A 17,090-nucleotide genomic window follows, 5' to 3' on the forward strand; every position below is an offset into this window, starting at 1 on the left:
ACCCTGGCATATTTTCATCTGGTCTTACATGCTGGTTTAAAGCTCATGCTGAATCTACAGTTCTCTAACTTTGTAATCTTTTTAATGTGCCCAATGTCTTTTTTCAAGGTGTTTGACTTTACGATGTAAATTGTACTTTGACAACTTATTATCTCAGCGGGCCTATTGTGGAAAAATGAATTTTGACCATAAGAATGAAACTCTTACTATATCAGTGAGTATCTTAACTCTTTGCATGTTAGTCATTAGGAGGATTACCTGCTTCATTTTTTTTTCTGGGGGCGGAGGGGGGTGGGGCTTCATTTCTTTTGATGATATGTTGATCTGTTGTCATTGGAAACAAAAGAACTTATTTTTAAGTTAAAGATGGTTTTTGCTAGTGTTGAAAATTAAATTAATTCTACTGACTAAAGCTGCTGTTATAGCTCTTTCCCTTCCTCCCTGCCCTGTGGACAACCAAATTATCTTCTTTTGGTGATAATTAGGAATTTTGTTTTCAGCAGTAAATGTTTACCGTCTCTTCTCACTCCACTGGCTCCTTTTTAAAATTCATACAACATTTTAAATTTTGTGGGACTGTCTGTAGTTATTTTCAAAAGCAGTTTAACCACTAGATGTCACTAGAAATCAAGTAACAAAAGAGTATTTTGGCACTTAGAAATATTTGACAAAAAGAAACATGACAATCTGGTTAACAGCATCGAAAACAATAAAATACCTAGGAATAAATTAACCAAAGAAGTGAAAGATCTGTACAGTGAAAAATATAAGACACTGATGAAAGAAAGAAATTGAAAGAGACACAAATAAATGGAAAGATAACCGTTATACATGAATCAGAAGAGTTGATATTGTTAAAATGTCTATACCATCCAGAGCTGTCTATAGATTCAGTGCAGTCCCTGTCTAAATTCCAAAGGCATTGTTCACAAAAAGAAAAAACAGTCATAAAATTTGAATAGAACCAGATAAAATAGTAGCTAAAGCAATCTGGAGAAGAAAAAACAGTCTGAAAGCATCACATTTCCTGATTTCAGGTTGTGTTGCAAATATATAATAACCAAAACAGTAACCAAAATAGATATATAGACCAGTGGAACTGAATTGTATGTTCTTGAATTGTATATTCTTGGCTCCTTTATCAAATATTAGTTTTCTGTATTTGCATGGGTTTATTTCAGGGCTCTCAGTTCTATTCCATTGGTCAATGCATCTATTTTTATGCCAGTACATATACTGTATGTATATTTGAAAGTTGCTCAGACAGTAGATCTCAAAAATTCTCACCGCTGAAAGAAAAAAGAAAAAAATGGCAACCGTGTGAGTTGATGGACATGTTCACCTTATTGTGGTGATAATCATTTTGCAATGTATATGTTTGTGTCATGTCCTAATACCTCAAAGTTATGCAGTGTTAAATGTCATTTTTATCTCAATGAAACTGGGTGGAGGCTATAACGGTTTTCATTTGCCTAATATTAGTACTCTTATTAAGCTTTTAGAATTTTGGTATGTTAGACCTGGTTAAGGGGAGAAAATGTTTTCAATTAGATTTCTCATAGTAAAACAGAAGCCGCCATTATACAGTTTATATTTTTATTTAAAATATTTTAAGTGGAATAGATGTCATTTCCAAGTCACTGACTGATTTTGTTGCTCATTTCATTTTTACTATAAATTCATCCTTTTTAAAACGGTAGCCAACCACTTCTGTAAAGAAGTTAATCTGACTATTTTCTGCATTTTGTTTTTTGTTACCTCCTTCAAGGTTCAGCCTGGAGAGGGAAACAAAGCTGCTTTCAATGACATGCGGGCCTTATCTGGCGGTGAACGTTCTTTTTCCACGGTTTGCTTCATTCTTTCTCTGTGGTCCATCGCTGAATCTCCTTTCAGATGCCTGGATGAGTTTGATGTCTACATGGTACTGATAACTTTTAAATTCTCTAGTTTTTCTCTTTTTTTGGTGGTGGTTTGAAATGTATATTTTGAAAGGAAACTATTGATTTGTTAGTTCTTCTCAACAGAAAAGATCCTGCTTTGACAGTTCGGTCTGTGATAAGTGGTAGGGAAGAGCTAAAGAATCCCAGTTCTTTCCCTCGCTAACACACCACACTGACAGGGCCTCCATCCTGGACTTGTGCTCTTTTCCCTCGTTTATTATGATAAGCAGTTCACCACCCTTGCTGTGACCTTCGCACCACTGTTGTCTCCTTCCTGTTCAGCCACACTTTTCAAAAGAACAATTTCTGTAACATGAGAACAAGAACACTGGACTTTGAAGTTAAAAAACTTAACATCGAGGCCTGCCTCTGTCACCAGTTACCCAGGTGACTGTGGACTCGGTATCTGTCCTTTTCAGGCCTCAGTTTCTTCATCTATAAGGTAAGATCCTTAGCCTTTCCTCCCTCATAAGGGTAGAGAGACGCTCCAGTGAGGTCTGCCTCGCTGTGATTCAGGCACATAGTAAGCCTCTCATTTCAGCTGTCCATCCTTCATTCTTCACTAAACCCACTGCAGTCTGGGTTTGGACTACAGTACTGCAGCAAAACTTGTTTAGCAAGGATCATAAATGAACGTTAATTCTTTGAAGTATTTGTACCACAGACTGAGCCTCCATCTCTTAAGGTGTGTCTTCTTACGGGTTTCCACACTCCTCTTTGTTCTCAACATGCCAGTCTGTCCCCACCACCCCAGTTCACATGCCCTTAAATGTTTAAGGTCTTCTTTGTTTTTTATAGTGATGTGAGTTTCCCTGGATATCATATTCTGCCTACTCCCCCACCTGTCACACACGCACACAGTCCACAGTCTGGTACCTGCATTTGCTGCTGCTGCTGCTAAGTCGCTTCAGTCGTGTCCGACTCTGTGCAGCCCCATAGACTGCAGCCCACCAGGCTCCTCTGTCCCTGGGACTCTCCAGGCAAGAATACTGGAGTGGGTTGCCACTTCCTTCTCCAATTCACGCATGCATGCTAAGTCACTTCAGTTGTGTCCGACTCTGTGCAACCCTATGGACAGCAGCCCACCAAGCTCCTCTGTCCACAGGATTCTCCTCCATTTGGATTCCTACCAAATCTAAGCGTCTCTTCCGACATCTCTCTTGCCCCCTGTGAGACCTCTAGTGAACAACCTACATCCCAAACTGAGCATGTCTGAGACTGAATTGGTTTTCCACTCAAAGCTTTTCTTTTCTTGAGTTCCTTTCCTTGAATGTTCACAAATTGCCATTACCAATCCAACACCTGACTGCAGCACCAGTGATTTATCTGTGGTTCCTCTTTCCTTGTTAGGACCTGTCTCCTCCTCTTCTGTAATTTCTCCCTAGCCTCTGCTCCTTCTGTCACCTCTTCTGTCCTCAGCTCTTGCTCATTGTCTTCGTTTCCTGTCCAGACTTCCAGACTTTAATCCTGTTCCTTCTCACTTTCTCCTCACCATCTTGCCAGGTTTCTGTTTCTAAAATAAATCTAATTTTGATCACTCCCTTGTTGAAAAGTCTTTGGTTTGATTCTATAGTGTGACTGAGACCCTTTATGATACTGTATCCACCTGCTTTTTCAGCTGGACTAAGCTGCTTGTGATTTTCCAAACACTGTGCCCTTCTTCCTTGTATGTCACACTCTGACTCATCTTTCAAGACTTGGTTTGGATGTCACCTTTATGTAGCCTCCACACCACCACGCTGCAGGCAGGGTTAGGGACTTCTCAGAGCTTCCTCAGCACCTCCTTATATCAACTCATGCAATTGTATTATTTTTATGTATGATAGTATATAATGTTCACCCACGTGGTGCTAGTGGTAGAGAATCTGCCTGCCAATGTAGGAGACGCTAGCGACAGAGGTTTGATCCCTGGGTTGGGAGGATCCCCTGGAGTAAGAAATGGCACCTCACTACAGTATTCTTGCCTGGAAAATTCCATGGGCAAAAGAGCCTAGTGGACTATAGTCCATGGGATCACCAAAAATAAAACGAGACAGAACTGAGCACTACTACTATATGATATTCAGTGTATTATACATGTTTTATTATTATGTATTATATTTATCTAGCTTTCATTTTGTTGCATTCCCCTATTTTCATGTATGAATCACTCACCAAATTATTTTTTAAGTTATCAACTATGTCTTAATCATATTTCTATCTCTTAATGCCTAATCCATAATTAGGATTTTAGAGAACGTTTATTTGCAAATCAGAATTCATATTCGCAAACCACTTCAGTGGATTTTTTTCTATGCTGTCATTGCTGAAGATTAAGAAATTCCTTTGAGATTTGGATTCAAAGCTGATTCACAAATCATAGATGATGATTGCTCTTTCCGTATAATATTTTTGTCCAAAATGCCATTATGCAGTCTTATCATGCATATTATTTTTCATATTTAATCTGAATAATTTCTTTCCCGTTCAGAAACTTAGAGGTTCTTAATCAGAATGACATTTTGCCTTGTTGAAATTATTCAGAAAAATGTACCCAAGTTCGGAGAACCAGTCTAAAGGAAATGAATAAATACTTCTTGGTGCATTGGCAGCTTTGTTATTAAATGATAGACTTCCCTCCAGGCATTGTTTTGAAAGGACAGTATTCAGTTTGGGCAAGCCCTGGTTACTTTTGTACCTTAAGTTAGACTACAGATATGCCCAATGGAAGAATTTCTAGAATAAGAGTCACTGAGCAGTGTGGCCAGGATGCTGGGCCCCTATCTGCCCTCCATAGTCCAGGTTCTTCACCACCATACTGTATGGCCGCGTGTGGTTTCATTTGCTTGTGTTTTCACATTTCCGGAGTTTTCATGGAAGGGGAGTGATAACTTTCTTTTTTATCGTTTTTTATTATTTAGCTCAGAAGACATAAACACAAAGTTTAATTCATTTAGTTTCACAACCTACTACGTATAAGTAGGCATTTTCCCCCTATGCACTGATGTGCTGTTTAACTTATTTTAAAGATTGAGTTGAGCAGTTAGTCTGTAAATTTGAACTTATTACTATTGTACAAATTGTAGAAGGTGATGAGGACAGAGTTTTTAAAACATCTTAATCATTGAGGGAAAATTTAAGAGATTTAATAAGTTTGAATCTGGTCACTTTTGATACCATTTTCCTAACTATTACTGTAGAAATTAGATTCACTTTGCAACAGCTAATTTTGACTATTTTCTGATTATTTTAATTGTTAACTATATTGGAGGCAAGGAGCTATACTTAAAAATACTTAGACTATAGAAATTCCTGAAAGATATATACATAATAATTTAGATACTGGGTTTCACAGTATGTAAGAGTTGCTTGACATCGTAGATAAGATAATGGATGATCCTTGGATAAAATCCACGGGTGTGTACAACCCAAGGCTGCTTCCCCAAGAGCATAGTTGACACGCCAGCAGCTCTGACTTCCGCCTCTGTTCCCCAGGATATGGTTAACCGGAGGATCGCAATGGACATGATACTCAAGATGGCAGATTCCCAGCGCTTCAGACAGTTTATCCTGCTCACCCCTCAGAGCATGAGGTAACTTAAAAATTTCTTCTATGAATATGTATATGTGTATATATGTCTAGTGTATAAAAGGAAGTAAGAAATCCTTTATATTCTTAATTTTTTAAATGCAAATGCAAAAGTGACCAATAAAAAGAAAAACAAACCCCTAAATTCATTCCAGAGATTGAAGGTAGTTTTTCCTTAGATATTTAAAATACTGTGTGTGTTATCTTCCTTCCATAATAGAGGAGGTTTTATTTGAATGTGAGTATTTACTTTTTTAGTATTTCTGTCTTGAATCTGCTCTTCTCTGGTGATCAGGAACCAAATAATATAAAGTAATTTTAGTAACTTACTTAGATGAAAGAAATAATTCATAGTCTCCCTAATCTTGAATCTTTTTCTGGTGACTTACAAGTCTTTCTAAATAAAGAATGCTACTTTGCTGTCAGTCAGCATTTATTAGGTACTTGCATGGTGTCAGGCTCTGTGTCACTTAAAGCTGATATTCTTTCTCTAAAGTGGTCACTTGATCATTTGGGGCTTTAAGTTTATGACAGGAAATATTCAGGTGACTCCTTCCTGACTAGATAAGAAGAGTAAGAGAGTTAGATGTGTTTTTTTTTTTAGAGAGTTAGATGTTATATAAATCTCCTTCATTTTCTTTCTCCTCCAAAGTGAAAACTCATGGCATTAAGCAGGAAGTTAATTTTTGAAAATGAAAATTTATTTCCTTCTTGTAAATTATATTTCTAGAATTTCAGATATCAGACTTATATCCCCTCCCCCATTAGCAACCATTTGACTTGTATTTTCATGAGGTAGTATTAGAATTTTTTTTAATGTGAAAAAGTTTACTTGGAAATTGGAGTAATTAATTTTGCTTCCTTTAGTTCACTTCCATCAAGTAAACTGATTAGAATTCTTCGAATGTCTGATCCTGAAAGAGGACAAACTACATTGCCTTTCCGACCTGTAACTCAAGAAGAAGAAGAAGACCGGAGTTGATTTGTGACTTAATATGCCATGTCCTCATGTTGAAAGACATGTAAAGGGAAGAAACATCCAGGACTATTTGAAATAAAATGAAACAAGGTATTCTAAAATAAAAGAAACTCCTTTATGTATCTGACATTATGTATTAGAAAACATGTAAATAAGCCTAGAAGACCAGCCACAACCAGCGATTTAAAATTACAGTTATTTTACTTTGAGAAAACCCAATTTCATAGTACTGGTTTTAAATCTTTTTGTTTTTTATTTTAGCCATCTACTTTTATAGATTCTTTTTCAGAAGTTTCAAATTTTGTACATATGTACATGTACATATCTGTTAAGTTTGGGTTCATTTCTATAGTATTTTGTAAGAATTAAAATAAACATTTGAGCATCTAGTTATATTTAGTTTTGCTTTTCCAGGATATTACGTTATTCTCATGGCGGGGAGTAGGGCAGTGCACAGGCGGGCTGTGGACAGGGACCAGCTTCCAAGAGATTTATTGTCTGTTTTGTTCATATTAACGAGGAAAGACCTACACAGGACCTGAAAAAACTTGGTCACAACCTCCGCATAGGCCATTGTTAATCCTGGAGCTACGACTACAGATCTGGACTACAGTTTTAATTACTGTGTTTCATCACATTTGGGATGCTGTTAAGGCACTTTCTCGGAGCACTGAAGCACTGCCAACTCTGACCCAGTGCCTTTCCCTCAGTCCTTGACCGCCAGCCACCCAGCCGAGTGTCCGACCCATGTCGGAACCAGGCTACAGCCCACTTGTGCACCCTGCCCTGCAGTGTGCTTGCCTTCTTTAGAGTCCCTCGGTTTGCAGTCCAAAGCCTCTCCAGCTCTGGCTCAGCTGAGAGGATGCAGGTCAGAGGGACTCCGCAGTCGCAGCTGAGAAGAAGGGCTGGGGAAACAACCGCAGGCAGCTCCCCCTGGAGCAGAGAAGCCACTAAAAGTCAAAGGCCTGGCTGCTGGGGGCGCGGTGGGGTGGAGCGGATGTCAGTTGTGAGACACATCCTGATTTAGAGTTGTTAAGAAGTGTGCTGCTTAGAATGATAAAATAACAGCCTGTTGTAAGCGATGGTGTTTATGAATGCCTTTTTTTTTTTTAAAGAAAACATGAGTAGAACTCCTGTTTGTATTCTCTTATGTTTGATACTAGGATTAGTGCTAACCTTTTTAAAAAGACGTGCATATCCAACAAGAATTCCCTCTATTGCTAGCAGTAAATATTTATGAAATTGAAAGGAAGTATTTTAAGAACAAGGCAGTATTTTCAAAGCAGTGGCACTTCTGTAGTTACTGAGAAAAACTGGATTTTGTTTTTGGTGAGGGGAGGGAGTCAAATTTAGTCCTAAGTGGAGATCAATTGGTAAATGAGAAGTCCAAAACTGTGCTTTTGTAATCTAAGAATTTGCAGAAAGAGGAAACGTGCTGAATGTTTTAAACATCCCCCACTACCAAGACAAAGTCTGATTTTTTTAAAGTTACATTTATAATTCATTTGTATCAAAACTATTTTAACATACATGTGCTTTTTCAAATAAAAAAAAAAAAAGTAGAATATACCAAATGCATAAACTTTTATCAACTACGCAGCTTCAGTGTCTGAGTTTTTGTGGTCATTTTTTAACGTTGTGGTTCTTAATATAGAATGGGAAAACTCCTCAGGTATCCAGGCATCTCTTGTTGAGCTGAAGATTTTTCATTGCTCTGGCCTGACAGGGTTTTGGTTTCAACTATCATAAGTGAAAATATTTTTCAATTAATATTCTAATTAATGGTAATATTAGTTAGAATAAAAATAAATTGCTTTTTTAAAATATGTGTAACTTCTAAAAATAAAACTTTATATGTATTCAAAGTCATGTTTCTGTGAATTGGGGAAGATATAATTGATAAAATCAAGCCTCTTTGTGAATAGTGACTTGAATGCCTCATAGAGATGACTCTTCCACCCCTGATTTATAATCCCGGCACCTATGACTGAACCGAGTCATAAAGTCTTGGGAAACAAGGAAGAAATGCTTCCTTGGGCTTTTAAATCCTACCTTCTCAGAATTTTGGGGTGAAAGTGAAAGTTGCTCAGTTGTGTCCAACTCTGTGATGCCGTGGACTATATAGTCCATGGAATTGAATTCTGCAAGCCAGAATACGAGAGTAGGTAACCTTTCCCTTCTCCAGGGGATCTTCCCAACCCAGGGATCGTACCCAGGTCACCCACATTGCAGTCGGATTCCTTACCAGCTGAGCCACAAGGGAAGCCCAAGAATACTGGAGTGGGTAACCTATCCCTTCTCCAGCAGATCTTCCCAACCCAGGAATCGAACTGTGGTCTCCTGCATTACAGGTGGATTCTTTACCAACTCAGCTATGATTAAAATCATTCTCAAGTAAACCAAGATGTAAATAATAGTGTTACTCATACTGATGATCAACCCTAGAGATTCAGGGATCACATTCTTCTTAAGTATTTTCCAAATTTTCCCTTCTCCCTTCTTCCCATCACCTGGTGCCTTTTTGCATGTCTTAAAAATCTCTGGGCTGTTTTATAGGAGATCTAAATTTTTATTTGGAGTTCTGCCTAAGAAACTATTGCCTGCAACTCAAAACCTACATCAGAATTGTTGCTGACTGTGATGAACATCAAGTGATCCAGGGTGCCTGATTAGAAAAATTCCTGAATACGAATTAGATGTGGTACAAATTATGTCCTGAGTCAATAGTTACCTGGTTAGATTTTTTTACTTTATTCATCTACATAGAGGCCTGTACTTTACATCATTCAGATTTTCAGAATAGGTTTGAAACTTGTAGCTCTGAAAGTTACTGTTATTTCATGATTTTGAACTAAGTACCTGTGGGCTTGAAGGTATATCAAAATAATTTTTTGATACATCTTTAAGGAGTTTTCTTTAAAGAGTGAATATGAATTAGTTGTTTCTTTGAGTCAGCAAATGAAATTTTCTTAATTTTATATAATATCAATACCATGTGCTAGGGACTATTTTAAGCTCTGGTAAGATTGCCGGGAGAAATATCAATAACCTCAGATATGCAGATGACACCACCCTTATGGCAGAAAGTGAAGAGGAACTAAAAAGCCTCTTGATGAAAGTGAAAGAGGAGAGTGAAAAAGTTGGCTTAAAGCTCAGCATTCAGAAAGCTAAGATCATGGCATCTGGTCCCATCACTTCGTGGAAAATAGATGGGGAAACAGTGGAAACAGTGTCAGACTTTATTTTTTTAGGCTCCAAAATCACTGCAGATGGTGATTACAGCCACGAAATTAAAAGACGCTTACTCCTTGGAAGGAAAGTTATGACTAACCTAGACAGCATATTAAAAAGTAGAGACATTACTTTGACAACAAAAGTCTGTCTAGTCAAGGCTATGGTTTTTCCATTGGTCATGTATGGATGTGAGAGTTGGACTGTGAAGAAAGCTGAGCACCAAAGAATTGATGCTTTTGAACTGTGGTATTGGAGAAGACTCTTGAGAGTCCCTTGAACTGCAAGGAGATCCAACCAGTCCATCCTAAAGGAGACCAGTCGGGTGTTCATTGGAAGGACTGATGTTGAAGCTGAAACTCCAATACTTTGGCCACCTCATGCGAAGAGTTGACTCATTGGGAAAGACCCTGATGCTGGGAGGGATTGGGGGCAGGAGGAGAAGGGCATGACAGAGGATGAGATGGCTGGATGGCATCACCGGCTCAACGGACATGAGTTTGGGTAAACTCTGGGAGTTGGTGATGGACAGGGAGGCCTGGCGTGCTGTGATTCATAGGGTCGCAAAGAGTCGGACACGATTGAGCAGTTGAACTGAACTGAATTGAATCCTACTGTAATACAAAATCTACCTTCATGGAGCTTAAAGTCTAGTTAGGGAAACAGTACCACATGTTATTTCAGGGTATGGTCATTGCTATGAATAATAATAAGGTAAGGAGTTGAGATGGAGAAGAGAGGTGTTTTGGATGGAGTGTTAGGACAAGACTTGGCAGAAGCTGATATTTAAGCAGAGGTCTGAAACAAGTAAGAGCCATGGAAAGTTGGATGTAGGGTTGACACTTTGAGGCGGAGATGAGTGCAAAGCCCTTAGTGTGAGGATGAACTTCACATTTCAAAATCTCAAGTCAAGAACTTAGTGAATGTAAGGAATGAAGTTCATAGGCAGACAAAGAAGTGAGATGGTTTGAGGTCCTGGGCAGGTTTTCAGACCTAGTCTGGAGATCATTTTCAAAGAATCTCTCCAGCTATGAAAGGAGTTAGTTAGGAGGAGTTAGGAGTTTGGGCCAACATGTAAAGAGCAAACAATCTGGAGGCTTCTGCCATGATCCAGGTGAGAGGTCACAGGGGTGACTTGGACCAGATAATGAGGATAGAAGCATTCGGATTTGAAGTTCAGAGGCAGCGAGACTTGCTAATGAGAATACTGTTGACCCTTGAGCAACATGGGAGCTAGGGGCAGTCAAAAATCTGAGTTTATCATCAGTCCTCCACATACGCATTTCTGCCCCTGGCATCATGGTTTGGAAAGCACTTGTTTAGTCACTCGTGTATGACTGTGTCGTCATGGACTGTAGCCCACCAGGCTCCTCTGTCCATGGGGTTTCCCAGGCAAGAACACTGGAGTGGGCTGCCATTTCCTTTTAGTATTTACTGTTGAAAAGATCCACCTGTAAGTGGGCCCACACAGTTCAGATCTGTACTGTTCAAGGGTCAGCTGTACTGTAGAGTTGTGAGAGGAACCGAGGATCGTTGGCCGGGAGCCTGGGGTCTGAAAACCTGGCTGAGTGATGGTGTCACTCATAGAGCTAGGGGAGATGTGGGGGGGGAGAAAAATGGACAGCTGGCGGGGAGAGGTAGACTGGCTCTGATTTGAGCAGGCGGTGGCATTTGAGACAGTCATTCAGTTAATTGGGTATTTGATGGGTTACTTTACGTTGGTAAATGTAAGAACTTGGGAAATGATAGCATAAGGTAAGAGTCTAGAGATCTATATTTTGCTGCGAAATGCTGGGAAAAACCCAAACTGCGTGCCCAAGATATTTGGGAAACTGAATTGCTTACACAAAAGGCCCTATGGGAACTGTGTCATTTTATTTAGAAGCTCTAATTGACTATCATTTTCTCACTAAACCCCTACACATCCGGTGAGGTAAGGCTCTTTGAAGACGTCTGCTGAAGCGGGTGTTTTACTTCCTGACATGGTTTCCAACGGTGTGGAGGAAATAAGCATCTGGCTTCTTTAAGAATGTAGTTCATATTATTCATCTAGAGACCGTGATCCTGAAGGAAGGAACTACAGGGAAGATGAAGCCTTAAAGTAGTATGAGTCCTTTTTAGCAATAGTTTTATAGCTATTCAAGAAAAATGAAATCATACAAAAAGAAATAAGGAAACTTAGTATTTCAAAATGCAGAAAGAGTTCAAGTTAGCCTAAAAGTAAGACATTTGGAAGCATTTTCCTTTCAGGACAGCAGGAGTTAAAGAGCCAGTTGACAGGGTAATCAAAATAACTGAGTGTAAGCTGAAACAGAGAACGTAGGCCACTGAATGATGAGAGGATGCCCATAGCTTCTCCTTTCTCAAAGGACCTCTGAGGCTGGGAGGGACACAGCTTGCAGAGTATCCTTGTCACTGAGGGGTGTGTGTGTGTGTGCGTGCTGGGCAGGACACAGGTTCCTGAGCATCCTTGTCACTGAGAGTGTGTGTGTGTGTGTGTGTGTGTGTGTGTGTGTGTGTTTATGTGTGTGTGTGTGTGTGTGTGTGTGCTGGGCAGGACACAGGTTCCTGAGCATCCTTGTCACTGAGTGTGTGTGTGTGTGTGTGTGTGCTCTTGTGCTTAAATGGAACTTGATTCCAGAAATTGTCATGGCTCACCTTCAACTCTGGTCCATGCAATACTTATTTCCTTCTACCTCCTTTCTTCATTCCCTGCAGTAGATTGTACTTTTTAAAGATGGCCGCACACAAGAGATCCCTTCTGTCTTTTTCCAAAACTTTGCTTTGTAGAGCCTAATTCCCTTCTTAAGCTAGACAGATTTGTATGTCACTTATAACCACTAGCATGACAGTAGGTAAAAATGTGTTAACTTCAATGGTTCAGTCAGAAAATGAAAAGAAAGAGAAGTCCCACCTTGGTCTCTAGAACATTCATGCCAGATCACAGTGCCTCCGTGGAAGCAGTCTGACTTCCATGAGGCTGCCACTCCATGAGGCCACCTGAACGAGACTAGCCTGTGTAGGAAAGCACTTGGAGAAGCCCTGGGACTACATGAAGAGAAGCTCCCAGCTACCCTCAGCTGCTCCAACCCCGCAAAGACCCCTGACTCTGTCCATCAGCATGAGATCTCCAAGCCAGAACCACCCAACAGAGTCCTTCCTGACACCCTGGCCTAAACAACCATGGGAGATAATACAGGAATTATTGTGTCAAGCCATTAAGTTTTGGGATGATTTGTCACATAGTAACAAACAGATTTTGGGATCTGAGAACAGGAATACCCAAAGAAAAATGAATTTAAACCATATCGCACTGGTTGCAAGGACCTTGAAGTTAAGATTCACAAGGACATAAATTCAAAGGACCTTGAGGAAGGTACTCGTGGAAGCTTAAAAGGGCCTTGGGGAGAGTGTTAGAAAATAAAGCATTTCAAGGATGCTCTTGGTGAGAGGTAAAAGAGGAAAATGCCATTGGAAGCAGGAGTAAGAAGGGGACCCTTGTGTAGTGATGGAAAGTTGGCATAGCTGATGCTGTGGTACTAATAACATGGAAATGTACCTAATCCACTGGTGATCTAGCCGAAGAGATGTGTAGGTAGACTATGAAAAGTTACTTCTGGTTTCTTGCTCCCTATGACAAAACATGAGAGAGGAGAGATGAATTAAAAAGTCGGCAGTTACATATAAGAGGCCAGGACTATTTTTTATTTCCACACTCTCCCAGATGACAACTAATTTTTACACTATGGAGAGGCTTCCGTGCAAAATCAAATCCAGGATAGAACACTGTAAGACCCTTGCTTAGGGCCTAAGAAAGAGTTAAGGCAGGGCTTTTAGACCTTTTCAGACAGATAAAAGGCCTCTTTCTGAGGGTGTGACTTTTGGGTGCTCTTCATTAAACAATAGTCTAAGAATATCAGGGGTGTTGTTCCCAAGCAATCACACAATGAGCCCCTTCTAATGGCATGGATTTTATAAGTTCATTTCAGTCACTTAGTCATGTCCAACTCTTTGCGAGCCCATGGACTCCAGCACACCAGTCTTCCCTGTCCATCACCAACTCCCGAAGCCTACTCAAATTCATGTCCATCGTGTTGGTAATGTCATCCTCTGTCATCCCCTTCTCCTCCCACCTTCACTCTTTCCCAGCATCGGGGTCTTTTCCAATGAATTGGTTCTTCACATCAGATGGCCAAAGTATTGGGGTTTCAGCTTTAGCATCAGTCCTTCCAATGAGTATTCAGGACTGATTTCCTTTAGGATGGACTGATTGGATCTCCTTGCAGTCTAGGGGACTCGAGAGTCTTCTCCAACACCACAGTTTAAAAGCATCAATTCTTCGGTGCTCAGCTTTCTTTAAAGTCCAACTCTCACATCCATACGTGACTACTGGAAAAACCATAGCTTTGACTAGATGGACCTTTGTTGGTAAAGTAATGTGTCTGTTTTTTAATATGCTGTCTAGGTTGGTCATAACTTTTCTTCCAAGGAGCAAGTGTCTTTTAATTTCATGGCTGCAGTCACTATCTGCAGTGATTTCGGAGCCCCCCAAAATAAAATCACTCACTGTTTCCCCATCTATTTGCCATGAAGTGATGGGACCGGATGCCATGATCTTAGTTTTCTGAATGTTGAGTTTTAAGCCAACTTTTTCACTCTCTTCTTTCGCTTTCATCAAGAGGCTCTCTAGTTCTCCTTTGCTTTCTGACATAAGGGTGGTGTCAGCTGCATATCTGAGGTTATTGATACTTCTCCCAGCAATCTTGATTCCAGCTTGTGATTCATCCAGCCTGGAATATCACATGAGGAACTCTGCATATAAGTTAAATTAGCAGAATGACAATATACAGACTTGACATACTCTTTTCCCGATTTGGAACCAATCTTTTGTTTCATGTCCAGTTCTAACTGTTGCTTCTTGACCTGCATACAGATTTCTCAGGAGGCAGGTCAGTCTGGTATTCCCATCTCTTTAAGAATTTCCCACAGTTTATTGTGATCCACACAGTCAAAGGCTTTGGGGTAGCCAATAAAGCAAAAATAAATGTTTTTCCTGGAACTCTCTTGCTTTTCTCATGATCCAGCGGATGTTAGCAATTTGATCTCTGGTTCTTCTGCCTTTTCTAAATACAGCTTGAACATCTGGAAATTCATAGTTCATGTACTGTTGAAGCCTGGCTTGGAGAATTTTGAGCATTATTTTGCTAGTGTGTGAGATGAGTGCAATTGTGCAGTAGTTTGAACATTCTTTGGCATTACCTTTCTTTGGGATTGGAATGAAAGCTGACCTTTTCCAGTCCTGTGGCTACTGCTGAGTTTTCCAGATTTGCTGGCATATTGAGTGCAGCACTTTCACAGTACCATCTTTTAGGATTTGAAATAACTCAACTGGAATTCTATCTCATTCACTAGCTTTGTTCGTAGTAAAGCTTCCTAAGGCCCACTTGACTTCCTATTCCAGGATGTCTGGCTCTAGGCGAGTGATCACACCATCATGGTTATCTGGGTCATGAAGATCTTTTTTATACAGTTCTTCTGTGTATTCTTGCCACCTCTTCTTAATATCTTCTACTTCTGTTAGGTCCATACCATTTCTGTCCTTTATTGTGCTCATTTTTGCATGAAATGTTCCCTTGGTATCTCTAATTTTCTTGAAGAGATCTCTAGTCTTTCCCATTCTGTTGTTTTCCTCTATTGCTTTGCACTGATCACTGAGGAAGGCTTTCTTATCTCTCCTTGCTATTCTTTGGAACTCTGCATTCAAATGGGTATATCTTTCCTTTCTCCTTTGCCTTTAGCTTCTCTTCTTTTCACAGCTATTTGTAAGGCCTAATCAGACAACCATTTTGCCTTTTTGCATTTCTTTTTCTTGGGGATGATCTTGACCACTCCCTCCTGGACAATGTCACAAACCTCTGCCCATAGTTCTTCAGGTACTCTATCAGATCTAATCCCTTAAATATATTTCTCACTTCCACTGTATAATCTTAAGGGATTTGATTTAGGTCATACCTGAATGGTCTAGTGCTTTTCCCTACTTTTTTCAATTTAAGTCTGAATTTGGCAATAAGGAGTTCATGATCTGAGCCACAGTCAGCTTCCAGTCTTGTTTTTACTGACTGTATAGAGCTTTTCCATCTTTGGCTGAAAAGAATATAATCAATCTGATTTCGGTATTAACCATCTGGTGATGGCCATGTGTAGTCTTCTCTTGTGTTGTTGGAAGTGGGTGTTTGCTATGACCAGTGTGTTCTCTTGGCAAAACTGTTTAACTTTGACCCGCTTCATTTTGTACTCCAAGGCCAAATTTGCCTGTTACTCCAGGTATCTCTTAACTTCCTACTTTTGCATTCCAGTCCCCTCTCATAGGACTTTATAAACCAATCCATAAAAAAAACCATAAGATTTTTCTTTAAAGAACTGTATCAGCTTAGACAGAGACAGCACAAAAATGAGAACAAGTTTTTGTACTCCTGAAACCTTATGGGCAGGCAGTAGGCAGAGAAACCACTCAGCTATAAACAGGCTACTTTTTTTATGAAAAAGGAAGGCTAACTCAGAAGGTAGAAACAAGAACACAAAAGGCAGAGCCAAAAGCCCTGGAGAACAACCCGCAGAAAGTAGGACTGAGCCTTAATCAAGGAAATTACAAGATGTACTTAGCTGGATATTTGAATTGCTATGGAACAGAGATTACCTTAAGCTTTCCAGTTTCCCCTTTTTTGAAAGTGTGTCTCTACTGTAGTTATGCTTCAGTTCAGTTCAATTGCTCAGTCGTGTCCAACTCTTTGCAACCCCATAGACTGCAGCACGCAAGGCTTCCCTATCCATCACCAACTCCTAGAGCTTATTCAAACTCATATCCATTGAGTTGATGATGCCATCCAACCATCTCATTCTCTGTTGTCCCCTTCTCCTGCCTTCAATCTTTCCCAGCATCAGGGTCTTTTCAAATAAGTCAGTTCTTTCCATCAGGTGGCCAAAGTATTGGAGTTTCAGCTTCAGCATCAGTCCTTCCAATGAGTATTCAGGACTGATTTCCTTTAGGATGGACTGGTTGGATCTCCTTGCAGTCTAAGGGACTCTCAAGAATCTTTTCCAACACCACAGTTCAAAAGCATCGATTCTTTTGTGCTCAGCTTTCTTTATAGTCCAACTTTCACATATATACATGACTACTGGAAAAACCATAGCTTTGACTATGCTTCCCCATCCCAAACGTTCTTTGTTGCGTAAGGCGAGTGGGAAAGGGGGCATAATTACCTATTGGTTATCCACAGGCCTTTGGATCAAAAAGAATGGTCTCAATGTGCTATATTTGATGAACCAACTCTGAGGAACCTTTAGATGGTGGGATCTAGGGCTTCACGCC

General features: G+C 39.9%; 1 protein-coding gene across 1 annotated transcript in view; it reads left to right on the forward strand.

The window, feature by feature from the left end:
• The window catches only part of SMC6 (structural maintenance of chromosomes 6), a 68,167-nt gene extending 60,111 nt beyond the window's left edge, over window positions 1–8,056 (forward strand). The window contains exons 24-27 of the mRNA XM_043469317.1: window positions 109–214; window positions 1,769–1,921; window positions 5,415–5,512; window positions 6,376–8,056. Coding sequence (XP_043325252.1) covers window positions 109–214; window positions 1,769–1,921; window positions 5,415–5,512; window positions 6,376–6,490 — 472 coding nt within the window. The 3' untranslated portion in view covers window positions 6,491–8,056. The remainder of the gene's footprint in view (window positions 1–108; window positions 215–1,768; window positions 1,922–5,414; window positions 5,513–6,375) is intronic.
• The last annotated feature ends 9,034 nt before the right edge of the window (window positions 8,057–17,090 follow it).

This window comes from Cervus canadensis, chromosome 5 (genome assembly GCF_019320065.1).
Source record: "Cervus canadensis isolate Bull #8, Minnesota chromosome 5, ASM1932006v1, whole genome shotgun sequence".
Taxonomy (NCBI): Eukaryota; Metazoa; Chordata; class Mammalia; order Artiodactyla; family Cervidae; genus Cervus; species Cervus canadensis.